The sequence below is a fragment of the Hesperophylax consimilis genome, unplaced genomic scaffold, assembly GCF_061612785.1.
Source record: "Hesperophylax consimilis isolate HC1 unplaced genomic scaffold, BYU_Hcon_1.0 scaffold_48, whole genome shotgun sequence".
Classification (NCBI taxonomy): domain Eukaryota; kingdom Metazoa; phylum Arthropoda; class Insecta; order Trichoptera; family Limnephilidae; genus Hesperophylax; species Hesperophylax consimilis.
In genome coordinates, this window is record NW_028301278.1 from 426364 (window position 1) to 448367 (window position 22004).

The 22004-nt window shown below is 34.1% G+C and overlaps 1 protein-coding gene across 1 annotated transcript; it reads right to left on the reverse strand.

Annotated features, from left to right (window-relative positions):
* Positions 1-13962: 13962 nt before the first annotated feature.
* On the reverse strand, positions 13963-19157 carry LOC149408860 (uncharacterized). The gene is made up of 6 exons (XM_089650367.1): positions 19071-19157; positions 18381-18497; positions 18137-18298; positions 17707-17919; positions 17110-17178; positions 13963-16399 (listed from the first exon to the last, which is right to left on the reverse strand). The coding sequence occupies exons 1-5, from the start codon at positions 19139-19141 to the stop codon at positions 17154-17156; spliced, it is 588 nt and encodes a 195-aa protein (XP_089506493.1). The 5' UTR covers positions 19142-19157; the 3' UTR covers positions 13963-16399; positions 17110-17153.
* Between the last annotated feature and the right edge of the window lie 2847 nt (positions 19158-22004).

Below are 22004 nucleotides of genomic sequence, written 5' to 3' on the forward strand. Positions count from 1 at the left end.
GTACGTAGAGCGAATGAGAGAAGAAAGAAATGTAAGGAGGATATATGATGCAAATACAAATGGTAGCAGAAGTCGGGAACGCCCGTGGAAGACATGGCACGATCAAGTGAATCAGATTCTCGAGTCAGGCCATGTCAAGAGTCAGAATAATAGAAGAGTATGTATGAGACGATGTATGAATGTGAATGAGGCAAGGAGTGGGTGCCAAGACCGAGTTTTTTGGCTGTCCGTCCTCTCTGCCTACCCTTACGGGGAATGGTAAGTCAGTTAGTTAGTACGATATTTTACAATAATGTAGAATTTGGCATGTATTATAAAATGTTATGTACAAAAAATTAGAAAAAAACTATGTATTTATGACCACCCTGTACAGGGCTGTAACGGGCGATAAGTTGAAAAAATTTTCTGATAAAATAATGAAAAACTATTAACCTGTTGCATTTTCCATGTATTTTTTTATTGTTTTCTATAGCGTACATATTAAGGCACTGTGTTTGTTGAAATTTTCCAGAAAACCACTAAAATAACTTTGTAAATAGCAAAATCACAAGCGAAGACATTTACTTTTTTTGCGCTAACGAACGAATGTATGGTAAAACAGCAATCACGTGGTCTTCCCGCTGTGCTGCCATTGGCTGCTTTGTCTATTAGAGTAATACGCCCGTAATGGAGAGTTTGAATTTCATACATAGGCTAACAAACTGCGTTTTGAAAACACATTAAATTTTTTTTTTTTCAATTGGTCTTATAAATACATGCTTTATGAGAACAACTGCATACTTAACTCAATTTCGCCATAAATGGTCTGTTGGACAAAAACGAACTAGAGCGACGTTGACCAATTCTGTTAAAAGAAGGTTCACACTTGTCAATATACTTTCGAGATGTTCAAACTTAAATTGAAAAGTTTAAGCCGCTACAAGTCAAGCAGAGCGGCAGTGTTGTTTTCTGACGGTCTCTGGAGTTGCGGTTTGTCCAACTAACCCTCTAACATCTGCGTATTGTTTATTGTTATAGTTCCAATCATGGACCTAAAAAGCCCGGGATAGAGCATTAGTGCGATTTCAGAATTATTTTATATGCCATTGAAGCAAAATAGGGGATATTGTCAAGCAGCCACCTTGTATAGCAAACTTTTGAAATGATTTGTATGTAAGGCGGTGCATATTGAACTGTTATTTTATTTTTGTGTTGTTAATGCAGTTATAACGATCGGTTTATGATTTTTGGGGTATTTGATGAGACGGGAAACGGGACATGTAATTAAAAAATTAAGTACGTTAATTCATTTTCCATACATCTTCCCCCGCGGCTTCTAATTGTTCTCGAATAGCTCCGTTCAGGGCTTTTTAGGTTCACGGTTTTAATAGTTAAAATATTGCCAAAACGCACCAAATCATCACCAGGAGTTTACTTTTAATTTCGATAGGGTAAATTCAGTTATTACTCAGTTTAGTACCGAGACGTTTTTTATAAAAAATACTCGTAAACAGATTTTAATTAAAGAACACCATGTAAAATGTGTTCTGACATCTCGTCACTGCCGTTAATTGATTGTAATAGTGCGTTAAAATAAAACCATTTCCACACTCAATTAAATTTTTCCGTTTAGTTTACTTATCGGGTATTATTGTATACTTTACAGCAACGTTTCCCAACAACTGCCGGTCCGCAGAGAATTCCTGTCCGTCCGCGAAAAATATGGCCCGTCAGATAATCAAACACTGACTAGCTTCGTGCAGACAGCCTGCACAACGCACGTGATCAACTCTCAACAATTAGCTCATAAATAATTATAGGAAAAATAGTAGCAAGATGATATGTTAATTGTGATTTTGAAATATGAAATCAATCAAATCAAATAAATGGATTTTTTCCGAACGTTTCCGGAAACTAAAAACTGTTTTAGAAGGGATATGAAAAACGCATTCAAACTTTATTTTAAGAAAAAAACTAATCATTTTTTAAATTTTAAAATTTTAAATCCTAACATAAAAAGTTTTACGTTTTACGTTTATTCGAACTAAATTACTGATAACGAAAAAGAAGAAAAACACGCACTTTTTATTTGACAAACGTATCATAAACGTAATTGTTTACTTAGTTATTTGTCGTTTTATATAAACATAATTAATAAAACATCCAAGTTTAATTTTTTTTCTAAATTGCGGTCGGAAACATAGGTTTTACTGAGGTGGACAATTTGATTCTTCTGGATTTGAGGTGGTTAACTTCTAGATTTGAACATAAAGCGTGGTGTTTTTTCTTTCTAACGGTGCACGGTTTAGATCATATTTCTCACCATGAAAGTAAGAGAGACAACGATTTCTACGAGAACTGTTCCCAAAAACAAACAATTTAGCCCGAGGGGATAAAATTTGCTTTGTCAAAAGCTTATGAAAAGTCAGAATATATTGAATCTACTTGTGTACGAGACGAATATATGCTATTATAATAAAATAATGGCTGTGGCAGATCGGCCAGTTACAAAACCGCGTTGTTCTGGAATAATCAGTTCCATGATAACTCAACACATTGACGATTCAACACACTTTGAAAAAGTGATGTAAAGTCATTAGAAACAATGAATTTTTTTTTAACCTAACCTAACGTAAGCTACTTAACCCAGTTAATAAAGTTTTTGTTTCATCACTTTCCATGAATTTATATAACTTTTTAAAGATGTGATGAATTATAGGAGATTTCAACCTGGCAGGTATTCGTTGGACCCGCAATGAGCCTAACCAGACTCATTTCTTATCTCCAGAAAATTATAATAATGACATCGGCAACCATCTTGTGAACTTTCTTGCCCTAAATAACCTCAATCAATTCAATGACATTGTAAACAGTAACGGTAGAATCGTAGATCTCGTTTTATCCAATTCACATGAACTACAAGTCAGGCAAAGTACCGATATCTTAAGTCGCATTGATGTACATCATCCACCCTTAGAGATTGACTATAGTTTTGATTTCAAATTAACAAAAATGCTAAAAAATAAAACCTTACTTAAATATGATTTTAATAAAAATGATTACATTCAATTCAATCGGGAATTACAAGAACTAGATTGGGCATTACTTTTACCTGAATTCATGTCGGTAGACAATATGGTTTCTATATTTTACATTCGTAATCATGATTCTACATCCCGAGATTAACCTCTGTTCACCGGAGCCACGCTTCCGTCGAAGCACCTTGTGTATCAACATCACCTCGACAGTACCGTCGGGCCCTTTTGGGCACGGGAAGGACCAGCTCGGCCTGATGAACCATACCTCAACTCAAGGCGAATCGTAAGCTTTCAACCTATCCCTTTCTTGTGTTCAATTCTTGTAACTTCATGTAGAGTCCACGCTTCATCCGGTCGTCACAGAGAGAGAAGAGAGTAGAGATCTATGTCAACCCTGTAATTTCTCGAGATAATCAATATACCTTGTGCCTTTCTACTCATGTGTAATTATTGTGTGTTAACCTTTCCAACCTCCTAACCGATGGACGAGCTGATGATTAAAGAAGCTGCTCCCCCTGATAGTACACGAGTCTTACCTGCCTACCTTTTACTGAGCTAGCCAATAATAACCTGGTTCGATTCCGGTACCATAACTTAGCAATATTCAAGTCGTTAAATGTAAACAATTATTTTTCCATTAGTTTGGTGATGTCGTGTATTTTGTTTGATTGTGTCTTTTGTGAAGTTGATAGAATAATGGCATGTGATGGTAGTCTCAAATATTGCAGATAGGTGGTGTTTTTTTTTAATCGTTATTTTTTTATGCGGTTGAGGCACCTATTTGGTATTCACTTTTTTTTTAATGTGCAAAAATGTTAAAAATTTCTTTGTTATTATTTATTATTATTTTTTTCAACAAACGGACTATTGTTCAATTATGCAATACATATAACACGAAATGATAAAAAATAAAAGTAACAGAAAGTGTAGGGTATATACCCAATCAATGAATGAAGCAAAGCAAAAGTATTTTATTTTTATTATTTATACCCGCTAAACTGCCAAAGCAGTTTGTCAATAGAGCAGTTTGTCAGCAGGACATATTATTTATAAATTACAGAGAATAATCAAGTAAGAGCCTGAACAAAGTTGTGTTAGATGGAATCACAGTAAAATATTTGTTACTTTGTTTAAAAATGAAAACAAACCTTTTACCACAAGATTCAGGATAAATTGTAGAAAATCAAAAGGGTCCACAATTTTTAACAGTCATTTTAATTTTGAATGCTAGTGGCTTTCTAGTGTTACTTCAAACCTTTTAGACCAAGAAACAGTTTCGAGACATTCTGTTGATGATTCCGAATGTGTATTACAAAGGCGAACGTGACTGAAGGTGAATAGTTACATATAGAGGAATATTACATAAAGGTGAATAGTTACAAGTCATCTGAGATTAAGCATACGACGCTTTGAAGATAACTTTAGAGTGAAAATGAATAGATGCATTCGAGACATGAAAATGTTTTTTAGAATGTTTTTAAAGTGTTTATTACCCACAGTGGTCGGGAATAAAAATCAAAGTCGGGAATGCTAAAATATCTGAATAAAAAAAACATCATGCATCAAAAAGAAAAATTCTCTACTGTGAGTCAGCAAATGATTTTAATAAACCTCTTTGAGAACATGAGAAGTTGCAGTAAAAAGACGAAAAATGTTTTTCTCCACTGGGAATCAGCATATTTTTTAAACCTCACTTTTGAGAACAAAAATAGTTGCATTCGGCACATGAAGACGGTTTTTCACCACTTTGAATCGGCATTTGTTTCTTTTAATTTCCCCTTTAAGAACAAGAAAAGTCGCAGTCGGGACATGAAAAAAGTTTTTTACCTCTGTATATGTGAATTTTAAAATATCCCTTTCCACAACATGAAAATTTATAGTCGGTCCACGAAAAAGGTTTTTCACTACTGTGGGTATATATGTGGCTTTTTGAGAACACAGAACAGTTGCAGACGAGACACGAAAGAGGTTTAGATCGACTGCGAGTCAGCATGTGACGCCGTAAATATGTGTTTCTAGCACATGAAGATGGACAGTTGGAATATGAAAAAGGTTTTCTTCTACTATGCGAACGCAAGTGCTGTTCTAACGTTAGTTCATGAGAGCAAAATTAATTACAATGGCGACGAGAGTATCGTTTTTCCCCAGGATGCTTCATCAGGTTTGTTAATAAGTCTGAAAAGGATAACAGATAAGCACAAGTACAGTGGATTTACATAAACGCTAAAATTGGGAAAGCGCGCATTATTAATTTAAATAAACAAAAAATCTGTTTTACCTGGTGTCTGGATAATTCTTTCAGAGCGCTCTAAGAATTCCTTTTTAACATCCGAGAGTTCTATGTCCATTTCCGTTAAATGAATACTAACTTCACCTTTTACACGGCTACCTGGTTCTGCTTTGATCGGAACATTCTCCAGATAAATGCTACCTGAAAAAATAAAAGAATAATACTATATTGAAATACCGAGTCGAACTATGCATTACATTAAAAATTACAGTCGTTTCTCTCCGAGAAAGTATAGTTATACCACATTGTTTTAATTAAAAAAACTTGCTTCGCGATCGATCGGTTTTAACTGAAGGCTGATCATGCATAAGAGCATTCAACAGGATTAAATCATAATTACCACGCGGAGCAAGCAAATAAAAGTGCGCTTTACTAATAAAGTATTCGTGCAATTACAGCCGTGTAGCAGCATAAGTGATCAAATATATTTTTGGTTTTATTTGGTTTTTTGCTCAGCTAGACATTTAATAGTACGCTGTAGAAAACATGCACAGGCAACCTTCGACTTCCAGCTATTAGCAAATATTTCCGAGCCATTTGGGCAATCATATCCACATCGTATATAATAGAAAGAAGATATTTTAAAAAAAATATCCAGGAGAGGCTCGGAGGTCCTCGTGTGAAGTGGAAAATTTTCCTTTGAGTAGCCTATTACTACTATGAAACGTCTAAGCTATTCGTGTTTTTTTACATTAACTCTAAATATTTATAAACACTTGGAAATAAATTAAAAACATCATACAGAACCAATCGAATACTTTTTGTAATAAATTTATCATTAATAACTATTAAACATTTAACCAGCATATTTAAGATATTAGAGATAAAACTAAAAAGTAACTAACCGTCAAGCCGTTTTTCCAAAGGGGTAGACAGAGAGAACAGACCTCCAAACAACTCACACACTTCTTGCCTCATGCACATTCATATATCTTCTCATACATACTCTTCCATTATTCTGACTCTTGACATGGCACGACTCAAGTATCTAATTCACTCGATCGTGCCATGTCTTCCTCGGGCGTTCCCGACTTCTGCAGCCATATAAAGATAAAATCTCCCTGCTAGCCGGTTATCATATATGTTACCAAATAAAATGTTAAAAGGACTATATTATAGCCTCGTACATTAACATTTAAAATACTCGATTGAAATTTGAGAATGAAACATAAATGAACTACAGGTAAAACAAAACAAAGTAATCAAAAAGCTATTTCACTTCAAACCTTTAATATCCACAAAAATGATAAATGGAAACAAAACTGTTTTCATTAAGAAAACTATATGAATATAATACATGTCTCCTTAAATACAAAATAAATAATAAACGCATACATACAAATACAGAATTCATTAAAACGTCCCAAATACATACACACTTTACACGGCAACAGTATTGGTTACGAGGTGGGCGACATATATAATTGCCTTCCAGACAAACTCAAAAACGAAAAAGTGTAGGTACATTTAAAAGAGATTGTTCACTTTTATTCACAATTAGAAAACAATTAAAGTGAAAAAATACTGTTATTTAATCTATTTACGTGTGAAGTAATTAAAACATATATATTTTAGTTATTTATAGTTAAATAAGTGAAAATGTATTTTTCTTTCTAAATGCGATGAAACTCAAACAGTGCTCCTCACGGGACCCGGAAAAAAGATCAAAGGAAGGAGGAAAAATGGCAAAAGCACAATGGACACATGGTGAGTGCTCGCGTAAACTATATATATACTGACTCCGCTTTGAAATAATCAAATACATCAACGAATGCAGACCTCCTCAAGGTAGGCATTAAAGAAGTCCCTACCACCACACTCTTCTCAAACCCCCTTCAAAACGTTGCTCAACCTAAAGATAGAGAGTTTCCCGTCTGCCTAGCGCACAGAAAAGATGTTCCAGTGAGATGTCAGGTTTATATCATAAAACTAAAATAACATAATCCAGCAGAACAGCGAATTTTGTAGAATTAAATTTTAATTATTAGCAATACGAGAATGCAGATACGACCTGAAAATAAAATACACGAAAGTAACATAATCCAGTAGAATAGCGTATTATGAAGAATCGAGATGTAGGTATGAACATGTTGATACGTAAAAAAAACCTGCAGTTTTATTTGCAATCGAATTTTGGGTCTGTATAACAATAATTGTTGTGTTCCAAAAAAAGACAACAAAATACCTGAATTCGTTTCGGTAATGGATTCCGGGCTTTCTTTTTTCATTAAAGGATAGTCTTTATCGATTTTCGTATATATCATAGCAACACTTTCTTCGGCACTTGTGCCTGGCTCTAACTTGAGGGCGGTGGAATTCATGATTTTAAGTAAGGATCTTGTAGTTCTGTTTTACTTTAACTTTAATGAGGATTTCTTGAGAATAGGGTTCATTGTTTCAGGTCAAGACGTACAAATTGATTAAAGGAAGAAAACCAAATGACATAACCAACAAAAAAATGACAAGCATTCAACGGAAGTAGTTCCATAGATAATACGGAAAAGAAAATAATTTTTGGGATTATGGTGAAATCTAAGTGTTGCAATATATTCAGTAATATTCAAGTATTTTTTTTGAAGAATTTTTTTACGCACGTACGTTTTATTTTATTTATTTTTTTTATTTATTTTTATTTAAGTACATAAAACAGGCATGGTGACCAAAAATTTATATACATGGATGTTTAAATACATAATAATAACAAAATGATAATAACAAAAATAGTAACAAACGGAAAATGTAAGTAATATTAATATTAATCATATGTAAGTATTAATATTAATATTAATATTAATCATATTAATAATAATATGTAAGCTAAATATGCAAGTAAATAACAAATAAGAATGGGTAAAAGGTAAATACAAATATGTTCATAAACGATTTGTTTTATAGTATTCATTTGCAATGTTCGTCGGCGGCATTTATTTTTACTCGGGAGATATTTTCAATTTGTATTGATATTACAGGCGACTAATTATTGCTGATAATAATTTATAATACAAATGAAGTTAATACAAATAAATAAATAATGGAATACAAATATTATGAGAATACAAAAATTTATAAAAAATTCATATAAAAAACTTGCCCTAGAACCTTTCTTAAGTTTATTTTATTTCCAGAACTCTGACAAACTAGTGCCTACTAACTAGTGATGTGCAGCACCGAAACATTTACATGTTTGACCCCCTTGAGGTGATTTTACACAAAAACGGCGCTATACAAATCATCCAAATATGTTTATTATTATTATTATATTGAGAACGAAACATCAAAAGAATCGAGTGATTAACCCTTGGGACCTTCTAAGACCCAAACTGTTCCAAATGCCGTGCGCGCATTATACTCTCCTAAGATCATATTTGTCCCAAAACAACCACACATTATTAAATTGCATATATCTCTCTCCCTCTCATCTAAAAATTAATTATTTCTTTTATGTCAGAAAGAGAAAGAAATAGTGCTTGTTATTGTCTTTGAAAAAATGGAAGCTTGGAGAATGTTCGATGTGTGCAAATCAACAACGTTTCAAGGGTTCGATGTAATCGCACAGGGTTCAGTAGCTTCGGACAGAGGCTGCTTTTTTTGCTCTCGGAAGATGGTGGGAGGGGGGGATATAAATATTGTACATCCATAGGGAAGCATTTTGGTAATAATGTACTTAATTAATTTGTAACAAATTGGAAAAACCAATGTTTTCATACTGACAATGATATTATTATTGTTTACTCTGTATGACCATTTTCTTAGACTATGAATTAAAATAATAATATTTCAGTGAAATCAATAGTCGATAAAAGAAATACTATAATGTTTCGTCTTCACGGACATAAAAACCCAATATAAAATGAATATATCGGGCTGATGACCGAGGTTTTTCACAACATTTACTAAAATACAATATACTAACTCAATCTAGTTCTTAATGTTTTTTCGTTTTTTCTCTGAAACGTTACTATATATTGAAATTATCGAGTTATTTGATCAAACGTCGATGATTCATACACATAGATTCTAATACACATAGATTAAATCGTTAAAACGTCTCTTCTAGACAGTGATGCACTATTTCAAAAATAAATAAAAACATGTTTCTCGTAAGCTTTTTACTAAGCATTTACATAAGAAAACAACGGTAGGTACCTGAGCATATTATCTATATTTTTTTTATTTATAAACAGATATTTCTTTTTAATAACAGGAAAAAACAATAAATCACCACACCAATAAAATCATTAAAAATATATAATCGCTTAAGGCCCGTTTATTTTTGTATTTATTTATTTATTTTATATTATTGAAACAAACAGTACATGAATTACAGAGATGAAACAATATACAGGAATAAGATACTTCATGTTGTGTACCTATGATATGTTTCCTTGTAATGTCTTCTAAGTGGTATGTTTATTCCTTAATTACCAGGTGACTTGTGTAGTTTATAGGTGTGTGTGTGACGTGTGTAATGTGTGTGTGAGTGTTTGTGTGTGTGTGTGTCTGTATGTATGCGCATTGAATTCTTTTAATTATTGACATGATGCCACGTTTGAATTTGGGCAGTGAATCCGAAAACATGTCAATGGTAGAGTTAATACAAATATGATTTAGAGTATGAAGAGCTCGGTTAATTGTCGAATTAGATGCTGCATTTTTTTATAATTTAGCGTGTAGAATAGCACTGTATGTCGTGTACGTCTCAAATGTATGTTAATGTTAATAAGGGACAAAAGTTCAGAACAGTCAATCTCATTGTTTGAAATTCTGTGTATAAATATTGAGTCAGCTACTGCTCGTCTTCGCTGCAAAGTTTCAAATGTACACTCAAAATTATTGTTGAATCTGTGGGTAATATATTTTATAATTTTTTTTTGGATTCGTTCTATACCATCAATGTAAAGTTTATATTGCGGATTCCAAATAGGCGATGCATATTCCAGTGTACTTCTGACTAATGCGAAATATAACATTACAATTGTACGCGGATTACTGAATATTTTACTTACACGTAGCACGAAACCAAGCATTTTAAATGACCTATTAACGATTGAGTCAATGTGCTTATTAAATATAAGTTTGCTATCAAGGTAAACGCCGAGGTCTTTACATTCCGTTTTAGAGATGACAGGTTCATTGTTGAGTGAATATGAGTACTTAATTACGAGTTTATTTCTGGTGAATGTCATAGTGTGACATTTAGAAACGTTTATATCTAGACAGTTAACTTTACAATACTTGCAAAGCCTATCTAGGTCACTCTGTAACGCTTCGCAGTCAGAAAGAGAACGAATAACTTTGAATATTTTCATGTCATCGGCATAAAGTACATATTTGGAATTTTGAAAACATGATCCTACATAGGTGGGATCCTTAGGGGACACCAGATTTTACCTCGATGGATTTTGAAAAGACACCGTTGATTAAGATTACTTGATTACGGTTACTAATGTAAGAATTGATCCATCTAAATAGGTCACCGTGTATACCAAATAAGATAAGCTTTTTCAAAAGAATTGAGTGTATTACGCGATCGAAAGCCTTAGAAAAGTCTGTATACATAGTATCAACCTGCTCTTTGTCATCCATCTCGTCATGCAAGAAGTTAATGAAAAGGGCCAGGTTGGATGTCGTAGACCGACCTCTCATGAATTCGTGCTGATTCGGTGTAATTATTGTTGAAATAGCCGAGTATAATTGATCAAAGACAATTTTTTCTAGAACTTTGCTTAAAATAGGAAGTTGGGAAATTGGACGGTAGTTTTTAACGTCATGCTTATCACCGATTTTATAGATGGGTGTGATAACTGCTGATTTCCACTTGAGGGGAAACGTTCCTTCTGTCAATGATTTTTTATAGATGGCGCAAACCGGAAGACAGAAGATATACTTACTACAGTTGCGTATAAAAACTCCGGGTAGCCTATCAATTCCTGTTCCTTTTTTTAATATCTATGTTTGAAAGGAATTTCAAGGTGATTTCTTCATTTAGCGGTAAGAATAAGCCGTAAAGCCCTTGGCCGTAGAAGTTGGAAGATAGGAAACCTGTGTATACGTTTATAATAGATGGCAATAATCTTTTTTTTTCCATAACCGAAAAGATGGTCCAACTTTATCTTTTACGGTTACGGATTACAAAAAGCTGAGATATATACACTGATTTATGTATTTTTGATCGATACTCTATGGTATCTATTATTTGACAAGAGTGGTTAATTTATGAATTTGACAATCGAACAATAATATTTGTGTTGTAGAAGTCCGAACAATTTATAGAAATTGGTCTTTGACATTCTTGTATATTTCTTAAATTGATCGTTGTCTACCGTCAACATGTCTTTAAACAAATTATGGAAATGTCCTGTTTTCTTCTTTAAGGTTAATGGGACGCACACTCCAACGTCGTTTTTTATTTATTTTTCCTTATTTATTATATTTTCCGTCAACTGTGTGTCTCCTATTGCAGCGTATGCTAGCCCCAGAATTGACAAAAACATTCTACGTGCAACAATATCTGATGAATCCATCGTTTCAATATATATTTATATAAAACACTATTACTTTTATAAGATGGAGGAAGAATATACTCTCGGTTGACAGTTGACATAGACAAGTGACAGCCGCATAGTCACTTCTGTGGACGTATTCTATTCTATTCCTATTTCAATTATAAACTACGATCTAAAATATTACGGATAACGGATTACGGCACCGACCTATTCTTACCGCTTATTCCTATTAAAAACGGGCCTTAAGCCCCCAGGTGTAGTTTATTTATGTATGTTTCATATACGTTTTCCCAGGTTTCAATCAAGGAGTTTAAATGTGAATGTACGAGGCAAAACTATGGACCTTTTTTAAATTTTATTTGGTAACAGATATGATTACTGGCTAAGTACGCTTATTAGGGGGGTGATTATTTTATTTATAATATTTTGAATATGCTGTTTAAATGTAAGATGTTTATCAATGCACATCCCAAGATATTTCTCCAGTATCAGGATTTGCAAGTTGTTATATTTAATTAAAAGATTAAACGACGAGCAATGATTATACGGGTTGAGCTTAAAATTATGTATCCTGTTTTTTTTAACATTCATAGTTAGAATATTTGATGGGAGGTAACTGTTATTTTTTTCTAGTACACATCTGACAGGCGTCCCGTGACAGCTTTATATTTAATTATGTGAGATATTAGTTTCGTTACAAAAAATCATCATTGTAATATCTTCAGGGCAAATCAATATCACAGTGGAAGATTTAAAACGGCAACACTGAGATTTTATCACAAACTCGAAGATTATTTTCCGCAGTATCTATGGGTAACTTTTTCCGAATGCTTGCTGTCATCTTTTGATGGTTATGTTATTTGGCTTTATTATTTTCACCGTTTTGTTGACTTTCGACAAACGCAATCTATTCTTCTCCCAAGAAATACATCAATCTCCTTAAAGTAAAACAGAAATACCAGATCCTTACTTAAAATATGGATTCCACCGCCATCAAGTTAGAACCTGGCACAAGTGTAGAAGAGAGTGTTGCTGTGATATTCGATATAGACTATCCTTTTATCAAAAAAGATTGTCCGGAATCCATTAACGAAAACAATTCAGGTATTCTTTTGTCTTTTTTGTACATAACTGTAATACATTCACAAATTTTAATCATATTTGCTTTGCTGTATAGACATGCTCATACCTACATATCGATCCTTCATACGCAATTCTGCTTGTTTGTGTTACCTTTGTGATTTTTATGTGATACGCGAAACTTTACGACAGCGCCCATTATGTGCAGTGTGCAGACAAGTGAACTATCGAACCCTTAATCTGGGTGACCGTGAGATATTAATACAGTAACTCAAAAAACTTTATTTGGGTTTTCGATGATATTTTGCTACTCTATAACCCCGTTTATTGGTTCCAATTTATTATTTATAATAATAATGTTTGGATCATACCTATAGATTGCGCTTCAATTTAACCACTCGAGCGAGAGTGTTTTCCTTGTTTTCGGTTAGTTAATATCATACCTCCATTTGTACGGAAACATAAATATAACCTCCTTACTGCAGGTTACTGCCAATGAATCCATTGGATTTTACTGCTAATCCTATATTTTTAGGTTTCATAAAAAATAACATGTAAAAAATCGTTAAATTTATAATTTACTTTAATTCATATAAATCACCATCCTATGGGTAGCCATCGTTCGAGCGGTTAATTTCTATATAATAACCTAGTCATATCAGTAAAACTTATTAGCAAGTATTTTCTTCTAACAGGTAGAATGGGTTTAATGGCAAGTGAAATTTCTTATTCTAAAAGTACTATTGAGGATCCTGGTATTAGAAAGGAAACCTTTGAGCCCTCTGAAAGAATTCACCAAACGACGGGTAAGCCAAATTTCCTTGATGTATTTTTTTATAAACTCGCATAACCAGTACTCTGCAAATGAAGGTACGTCCCGCATGAATTGGCGCACACGAGAAAATTTACTTGCGAGCAACAGGGTGATCCGTTTGACACTTTCCCACCACAGACGTCAGGTGGGAATGCTGTCTTTGTACGTTGAATTTTCTAATTATTGTGTTATTTTTAATTTTTGAAATAACTTAACCACTCGAACGATCGCGCGTCAAAAAACTTTTTTCTCCGATTGCTCGCGGTTTTTTGGCGACGATTTTGAATATTTTCCGCCAACATTAAAAAAATCAAACCTCCGAATTTTAATACGGAGACATAAAACTGATTGTAGTGCTATACAGCCAATGAATTCACCTATATTTTAATAATTATTCTATATTTTTAGAATTGATAGATAAATTATTAAAAAATCTTAAACTTTATAAATGCGCGAAATTTGCGTTTTTGTGATTTGAAATTGCCGCCAGTGGCAGTTTTAAAAATCTTTATAGAATATTTTCTACGTTTTTATGTTCTCTATGGCCTGTTTGATAATCACAGATGCAAGAATGTAATAGAAAAATATTTTTTTGCATGTTAAGATCTCTTCAAAAGTTTGGTCAGAAAATAATTTTGTAAAATTTGAGTGCGTGACGCGTCAAAATTGAAATCACTGTATTATGCTATGTAATAAATTTACCACAAAAACTGGTATAACGTTAGGAAGATACATTAACTGTCTACAAGTATTAATAAGCATAGTCGCCGTGTTGGCTTTATTTTATTCATTTGATGAATTATACAGAGAGCCTATTTCACGATGTCAAAATCATGGTGCTACTTTTTAAATAATTGTAAATTAGAACTGGAGATTTGTAACCATGTTTTTATATTACGTGCAAAACGAGGAAATAAGGCTTAAAGTGAGATATATATCATAGATATAAACATTGCCAATATTTCAGGGGGATACTTTGAAAGTTGATGAAATTCACCAATATTTGACGAAAAATCACTTCTGACAGCTACCTTAAGGTCAATCTACATAGGTTAAATCGGAATATGTAAAATGATGATAAATTTGTATATATATATCAAACCTTTGTATGACCGTAGAATGGCAAATAAAATCATAGTGATAATTTTATATCTAAACGCAAAGGTATCGAAAAAAATGGGGGATGGAAAATAATTGATGGAACCAATAATTGATTTATTTATTAAGCCCTTATATCCTTTTAAATCAATATTACAGTTGTATGGTTACAATGAAAGAGCAGTATATTGATTTAAACATTGTTTACACACTTTGTCATAATAAAAATGTATTCAGTTTATTGGTTTATTCATAATTTAAGAAAATCAATACATAATAATATCATTGTGCCTCGCTATAGAGTGAGATTCTGAGTATCGCTCTGGTGAGGGACCACCATTCAGAATTGAACATTGCTTGAATTGGCTAAGTTATGTTTAGTGACTAGATCTGGAAAAGCCTCTTTACAGAAAAATTGACAAAATATAATTAAGACATAAAAATAAAACGAGTTATTTAATGTGTACAATAAACAGGGAAAAATTAGAATACCTGTGCATTTGTTCATGCATATTTCAATGATCAGAATTGAAATATACATATTAAATGTCCACCGAACCTTATCATATAGAACCTTTGAGGACAACATAACATGAGACGTGAGTATGCGGAAAGAAATGATTAAGTCCAACCATCCAGGCCATCATAATTGATGTTCAAACAAATTTAATTAAATTTATAAATTTTAATTTCATAACTAAAAAACCAAAAAAGAAAAAAATTAAATAAAAAAAAACCCTCAGCAAATCTATATTGTAGTGTGATATGGCTTCATGCAATCATAGCATAATGCCACATCACACTTTGTAAGGGTCCTTTTGAAAATGTTATTTATGCTGCACCACGCACATTTCACCTTTTTCCCGCTACGGACCACGAAGTGGTTGCCTTTCAGGATAGGTCGCAGAGTCTTTCCTTCAGCTATTAGGCCAATGGTCCGCACAGTCGTGTCAATTTGACTACGACAGAACAGCAGAAGGAGTTCATCCGCAACCTCACTCCTGAAGTTTCGGTACAAAATGCGTTTATTTTCCTTGCGGAGCTTTGAGCGGTACAATATATACGCATTCTGCACCGAAACGCTTAGTAGTCTCCTGAAAAGCTTCTTGTACCAGACCAGGTTTCGCTGTCGTTCAATGGGGAAGCCTGACAAAAGCTGATCTTTTCGGTCAACCCCCCCCCATTACCTTGTTATAGTCTAGTACGAGTTGAGGTTTGTAAGTCTGATTGATCTGCATACCTGTTGGTCTCTCTCGCGATCAGTTCAACGAAATCTGCATCAAAGATTTTAAGAAAGGTTTGCCCATTTCGTCGCTATTAAAAGTTGGTCTTGGCGTGCCTGTGAAAGTCTCCCTTATCCCGTAAGATATCATTAGACCAATCGAAAGAGTAACCTTCAGGCGGCAGAATCGAACGCATTGCCTCACTATCTATTGTTACTGGTCTTGTCTACTAAAGTCTATGGGAGTTAGGTGAAACGTTGATAATATTATGATAAGGTATTGGTGGCATGCAGAAGGTATCCTCATCGCTCTCTTCGTGGTCGACGTCGCTCGCTTCGTCATATCGTCGCTCGATCTGTCCATATCCATTTCTGAAACAACAGAAAACCCAAATTAATTTAATGTGTCTATATTACGATAACCCACTGCCTCTGGTACGGCTTTTGACTCGCAATACGATGGTCGCGGGATCAAATCAAATAAATTATATTTGAATAATTAGTGTTATTTTCACACAAAATTCATTAAAAATAATATATGTTATATTTGCGGCACGTTCCAGAGTGGAAGATACCCATAGTATCGCCCTGGTGTAAGACCCCATTCAGAATTGAAACGTTGCTTGAAATGGCTTTAGCCGTGTTTGGTGACCAGTTCTGAATAGCCAGGAACTTTTCCACCTCCCTCTTCCACACCTCCTTCCCCTACCCGCTACCTTCAGCCTCACAACATACCCCGATTGGGGATGCCATAGTCTCACTGGCTCCATACGGTTGGGAGCAATTGATACTCATGTGCGGTAAGCACATAAAAAAATATATATCTAATGATTTTTCACGGGTCTGCGTTAGTATTTAAATTGTGGTTGATGAAAAAGGCTCTTGTGAGGTATTCATATAAAAAAATAAATAAAAAGTTAATCAAATACTTGAGGCGGGCAATGTCAGGAGTCAGAATAGCACAGTCAGGTAGGTATGGAATGAAGAAAAGAGTGTGTGTGCCAAGATCGAGTTGCATGGTGGTTCATCCTCTCTGCCTACCGAAATGGCGTGAAGGTAAGTTAGTTAGTTTTATAACTCACGGTTTCCAAGTACAGACTCTTCTAGTACAGCTGCCTCGTCCACGTTACTGTTTCTGCCCATGTCTGACTCTGAAATAAAAGAAAACACAAATTTACAGTAGAATTTGGATATAATGACTTTGCATTTAACGGTCTACTGTTTTAAGTGACGATAATGTAAACTCTAGTAAGGTTTCATAGCTTTTAGTAGGAAAACGTATCCGTTTAAAGTGACCAACTACCAATACAGCCTCGCTTTTGACTAGGAAGCTCGACACAATGAGTCCCGTGAAGCGAAAGTGTTTTTTCAATTTAAGAAAAAAATGCTGTATTACACCGTTTAGAAGCCGGTGAATCAAATGTAATCCTCGCAAAGAAGTTCGGCATGTCTTATTTCTCACTCTGCAATACCCGTTACAGAAAAAAAAGATGTGTAATGATGCATCCACGTCATAACAACAATACATTTTGTATGTTTGTTATGTGGAATTTTTAAGTACTATGCCTATTTCCTGCCAATATACCAACAGTGAAACTGTGCTAGGGATATCAATATAAAATATAGATAATTGATTTTATATTGAGCCCCTGGTTTGACATTTAAAAAAATAAACTCACCGTTCCCAAACGCCGACAATTTTTCGTAGAATGGCACGTCCACCCACAGCTCGCTGTGATAGCCGGCACGATAGATGCTGCACGGATAGGCATAATTGGTGCATTGGGAGCCGTTGATTGGGTGTGGACATCCACGGTGGTGGTACGGGTCGTGGCAACGGTGAAGGCGTCCCTTGTGAAAAGGGACACGTTGTTCTCTCCGGAGATGGAATTCTGAAAACATTTACATAAATCATATAAATTGTTCTCATTCACGTGTGAAACAGTAAGTACAGTATGTAAATAAACAGTAAAATTAGAACTCTGTAAAATATGCACTGAATGTGCCAAATGCACAGAGCGCTGATCTTACCAACTCTCACTGTAAGAGTGGAACGCTGTCAGGAAAAAACAATAATATTGTATCAAGCATCTAAATACGATTGCTTACTTTTGTTTAGTTTTTCTTGGAGGTGCGGTAGGGAGCAAAATGCGCGCCGCCTGCTTCTTGAATTTTCGGCTTTCCAGCTCTAGCCGGAAGGAAGCAGGCAGGGCCCTAACAGCCTTTAGGGCCTTGACGCGATCCTCTCGCACCAGTAGCAAAGCAGGGTCGCTGTTTAAATAAATACAAATATATGATGAGTTCAACGGCCACAGCAAAGTACTTTCATAAAAAAACATTAAAAAATACTAACACTCCAGACGAGGCTGCAATTGCAGCTCTGCGTTGACGTCCACGTGCAGGTAGTCCGGCACCAGCTCGTACTCCACCTCTCCTTCTTCCTCTGCCACCTCTTGCAGTCAGCACCACTCTATATATTTTAAATTGAAAACACTTAATGTAAGTAATGTAAAATGTTTAAATTTTGTTAAATATTGCACTAATATAAAATTTGAAAATGATTATTGGGTCGTGGAGTGATCCCCTTCCCTGGACGACAGCTGTTTCTGCACAAATTTGGTAAAAGTAAACAAATTAATTAATTATACAACTAAATTACTAAATTTTTATTGTGTGACGAAGGCTTTACACCATTTTACATGTGAAAAAGAGTCAACTTTTTGACATATGACTTAAAATAATTGGTTAGCAAATATCTGTATTAATAATGAACCAATTCAAATAAAACTTATATATATCTCTTTGTTTTGAATCACTGTGATGGAATATCTATATTTCAAATGCGCGAGTGCAGTATTTAAGACATTATTGTAAATCAAAAACAGATGACGTCTTCAGTTGACGTAATCTTACACAAAAACTTCAACCAAAACAATATAATACAAACAAACGAATTAAAAACGCATTTCAAAGATAGATAAGTCAATCATGATTACACAGATATATAATTATGCGTTAAAAACCCAATAAATTAATTACTTACGGCATTTTAGGAAGAGTCCAAAATTTCGTGAATGTTGAAAATTTATAATTATGTTTTTGACAGGACGCCATAAAAAAACCGCGAAAACTCGTTAAATAACACTTCAAAGACAACGGATAAGTTCATAGACAAAGAGAATATATTATCTGCTATTCGATAAAACAAGTAGCTGGCCATATAAACGTTTTAAATAATTACAATAAATATTTTACGAATGGTAGAAAAATCGGTCCATTTTTGGACCGATATCAATCGCAGAAAAATAAAAGTGGTCGATTTTTCGACCGAAATCGTTCCAGTGGTTAAAGAGTAAAACCTCAAATATTCATCCCAGAGAAGTAAAAAGATATATCATATATTATTCGTCCATGACACTTATCCAGATTGAATTTAGTTCGAGAAGAGTCTTGCAATCATACATAAAAAGATAGCAGCCTACATAAATGTGCGTTAAGAAAAATGATGATATTATTGGTACTTCTTTGTCGAAGTATGGTACGGTTTAAAATATTACAGAAGGAAGTAGGGTCGGATTAGTTCACTGGTAGAGCAGCGCCCCGACAAGGCTAAGGTCCTATGGTCAATTACAAAAATGTTTTGATTTTATTTTTTATATTTCTATTTCGAAAAAGGTCAAAAAGTCCCCAACTCTTTCTTTGATGTATATTTATTTTTTGCATTTTTTTTATTAAATAAAAATTTTGTACCCGATAATGCTAAGCTATTGCAAGAAGCAGGAGCTTGGTCAAATAATTTTATGTTATCAAACAATAACTTCAAAATAGCATACCGACGACGATGATTATTTATGCCATACCCACGATGTCGAGATATATCTATTTTGTTATTTCAGGTAGCATTTATGTGGAGACTGTACCCATCAAGGCAGAACCAGGATCCCAAGCAGAAGATGGCGGGATTCCTTATATGGAAATAGAGATAGACTTGCCAGATGTTAAAAAGGAATGTCTAGCGCACTCTAAAAGTGTTATCCAGACTGCAGGTAAAATCGATGTTCAATTGTTTGCATTCGTTAAATTTTTCATAATTCATCGTAAATACATATTATACTTATCGAGGTTTATCCGCTGTACTTTTCAGACTTGATAACGGACCTGAATAAGCAACTTGGAAAAAACATCTTTTCATGTCCCGTCTGCAACTATTCATGTTCTCAAAGCGGAAAATTAAAACTTCACATACGTACCCACACTGGAGAAAAACCTTTTTTATGTTCTTACTGTAGCTATTCATGTTCTCAAAATCAATATTTAAAACGTCACATGCGTACTCACACTGGAGAAAAACCGTATTCATGTTCAGACTGCAGCTATTCATGTTCTCTAAAGCAATATTTAAAACGGCACATGCTTAACCATACCAGAGAAAAATCTTTTTCTTGTTCCATATGCAGCTATTCGTGTTCTCAATCGGGACATTTAAAAAGTCACATGCTTAACCATACCGGAGAAAAACCTTATTCATGTTCATACTGCAAGTATTCATGTTCTCGAAGGAGAACTTTAAAACATCACATACTTACCCACACTGGAGAAAAACCTTTATCATGTTCTTACTGTAGCTATCCATGTTCTCGAAAGCAATATTTAAAACGTCACATGCTTACTCACACTGGAGAAAAACCTTATTCATGTTCAGACTGCAGCTATTCATTTTCTCAAAAGGTAGCTTTAAATCGTCACATGCTTACCCATACTGGAGAAAAACCTCATTCATGTTCCTACTGCAACTACTCATGTTCTCGAAAAGTATATTTAAAACGGCACATGCTTAACCATACCGGAGAAAAACCTTTTTCATGTTCCATCTGCAGTTATTCGTTTTCTCAAAAGGGTACTTTAAAACGTCATATTCTTACCCATACTGGAGAAAAACCTTATTCATGTTCATACTGCAGGTATTCATGTTCTCGAAGGGGATCTTTAAAACTTCACATACTTTCCCACACTGGAGAAAAACCTTTATCATGTTCTTACTGTAGCTATTCATGTTCTCAAAATCTATATTTAAAACGTCACATGCTTACTCACACTGGAGGAAAACCTTATTCATGTTCAGACTGCAGCTATTCATGTTCTCAAAAAGTATATTTAAAACTGCACATGCGTAACCATACTGGAGAAAAACCTTTTTCGTGTTCCATCTGCAGCTATTCGTGTTCTCAATCGAGACATTTAAAAAGTCACATGCTTACCCATACTGGAGAAAAACCTTTTTCGTGTTCCATCTGCAGCTATTCGTGTACTCAATCGGGACATTTAAAAAGTCACATGCTTACCCATACTGGAGAAAAACCTTATTCATGTTCATACTGCAGCTATTTATTTTCTCAAAGGGGAACTTTAAAACTTCACGAGCTTACCCATACTGGAAAAAAACCTTATTCGTGTTCCCACTGCAACTATTTATGTTCTCAAAAGGGAAATTTGAAACAACACATGCTTATCCATACTTGAGAAAAACGTTTGTCGTGTTTTTTTTTTGTTTTTTTTTTTGTTTGTTTTTTTTTATTTTTATTTATTTCATATATATCCCGTTAAACTACAGTTAAGTAGTTTGTCAAACAGGATTTTTATTACAACCTTTTACAGATTACAACTTAGACCTTAATTTATACAATAACAATAAACTTACACATTAAATCGCCTAATACAAATTATTTCTACCTAGTAGCCATGTTTTCAGCAAATATCTGACTCTATTTGGAAATTCGCATTTCTTAATATTACCAGGTAGCATATTATATATTTTAGGCACATTATACTCAAGGGTTCTCTGTCCGTATTTATTATTATGTTTAGGTACAAGCATGCCTTCATTCTTTGTGAACCTAGTATTGTGCCCATGTTCAACTTTCCTCTTATACTCAGAGTCAGATATGTGCTGAATCAATATTTTATACCACAATAAGGC

Excerpts from the sequence above, each read along its gene's own strand:
- LOC149408860 (XM_089650367.1), bottom strand. The coding sequence starts at position 19,141 with ATGGCGTCCTGTCAAAAACATAATTATAAATTTTCAACATTCACGAAA. Across the intron at positions 18,498-19,070 it reads TGGACTCTTCCTAAAATGCC|AGTGGTGCTGACTGCAAGAG; the intron begins GTAAGTAATTAA and ends TAAAATATATAG. Across the intron at positions 17,179-17,706 it reads ATTGTCGGCGTTTGGGAACG|AGTCAGACATGGGCAGAAAC; the intron begins GTGAGTTTATTT and ends CTTTTATTTCAG.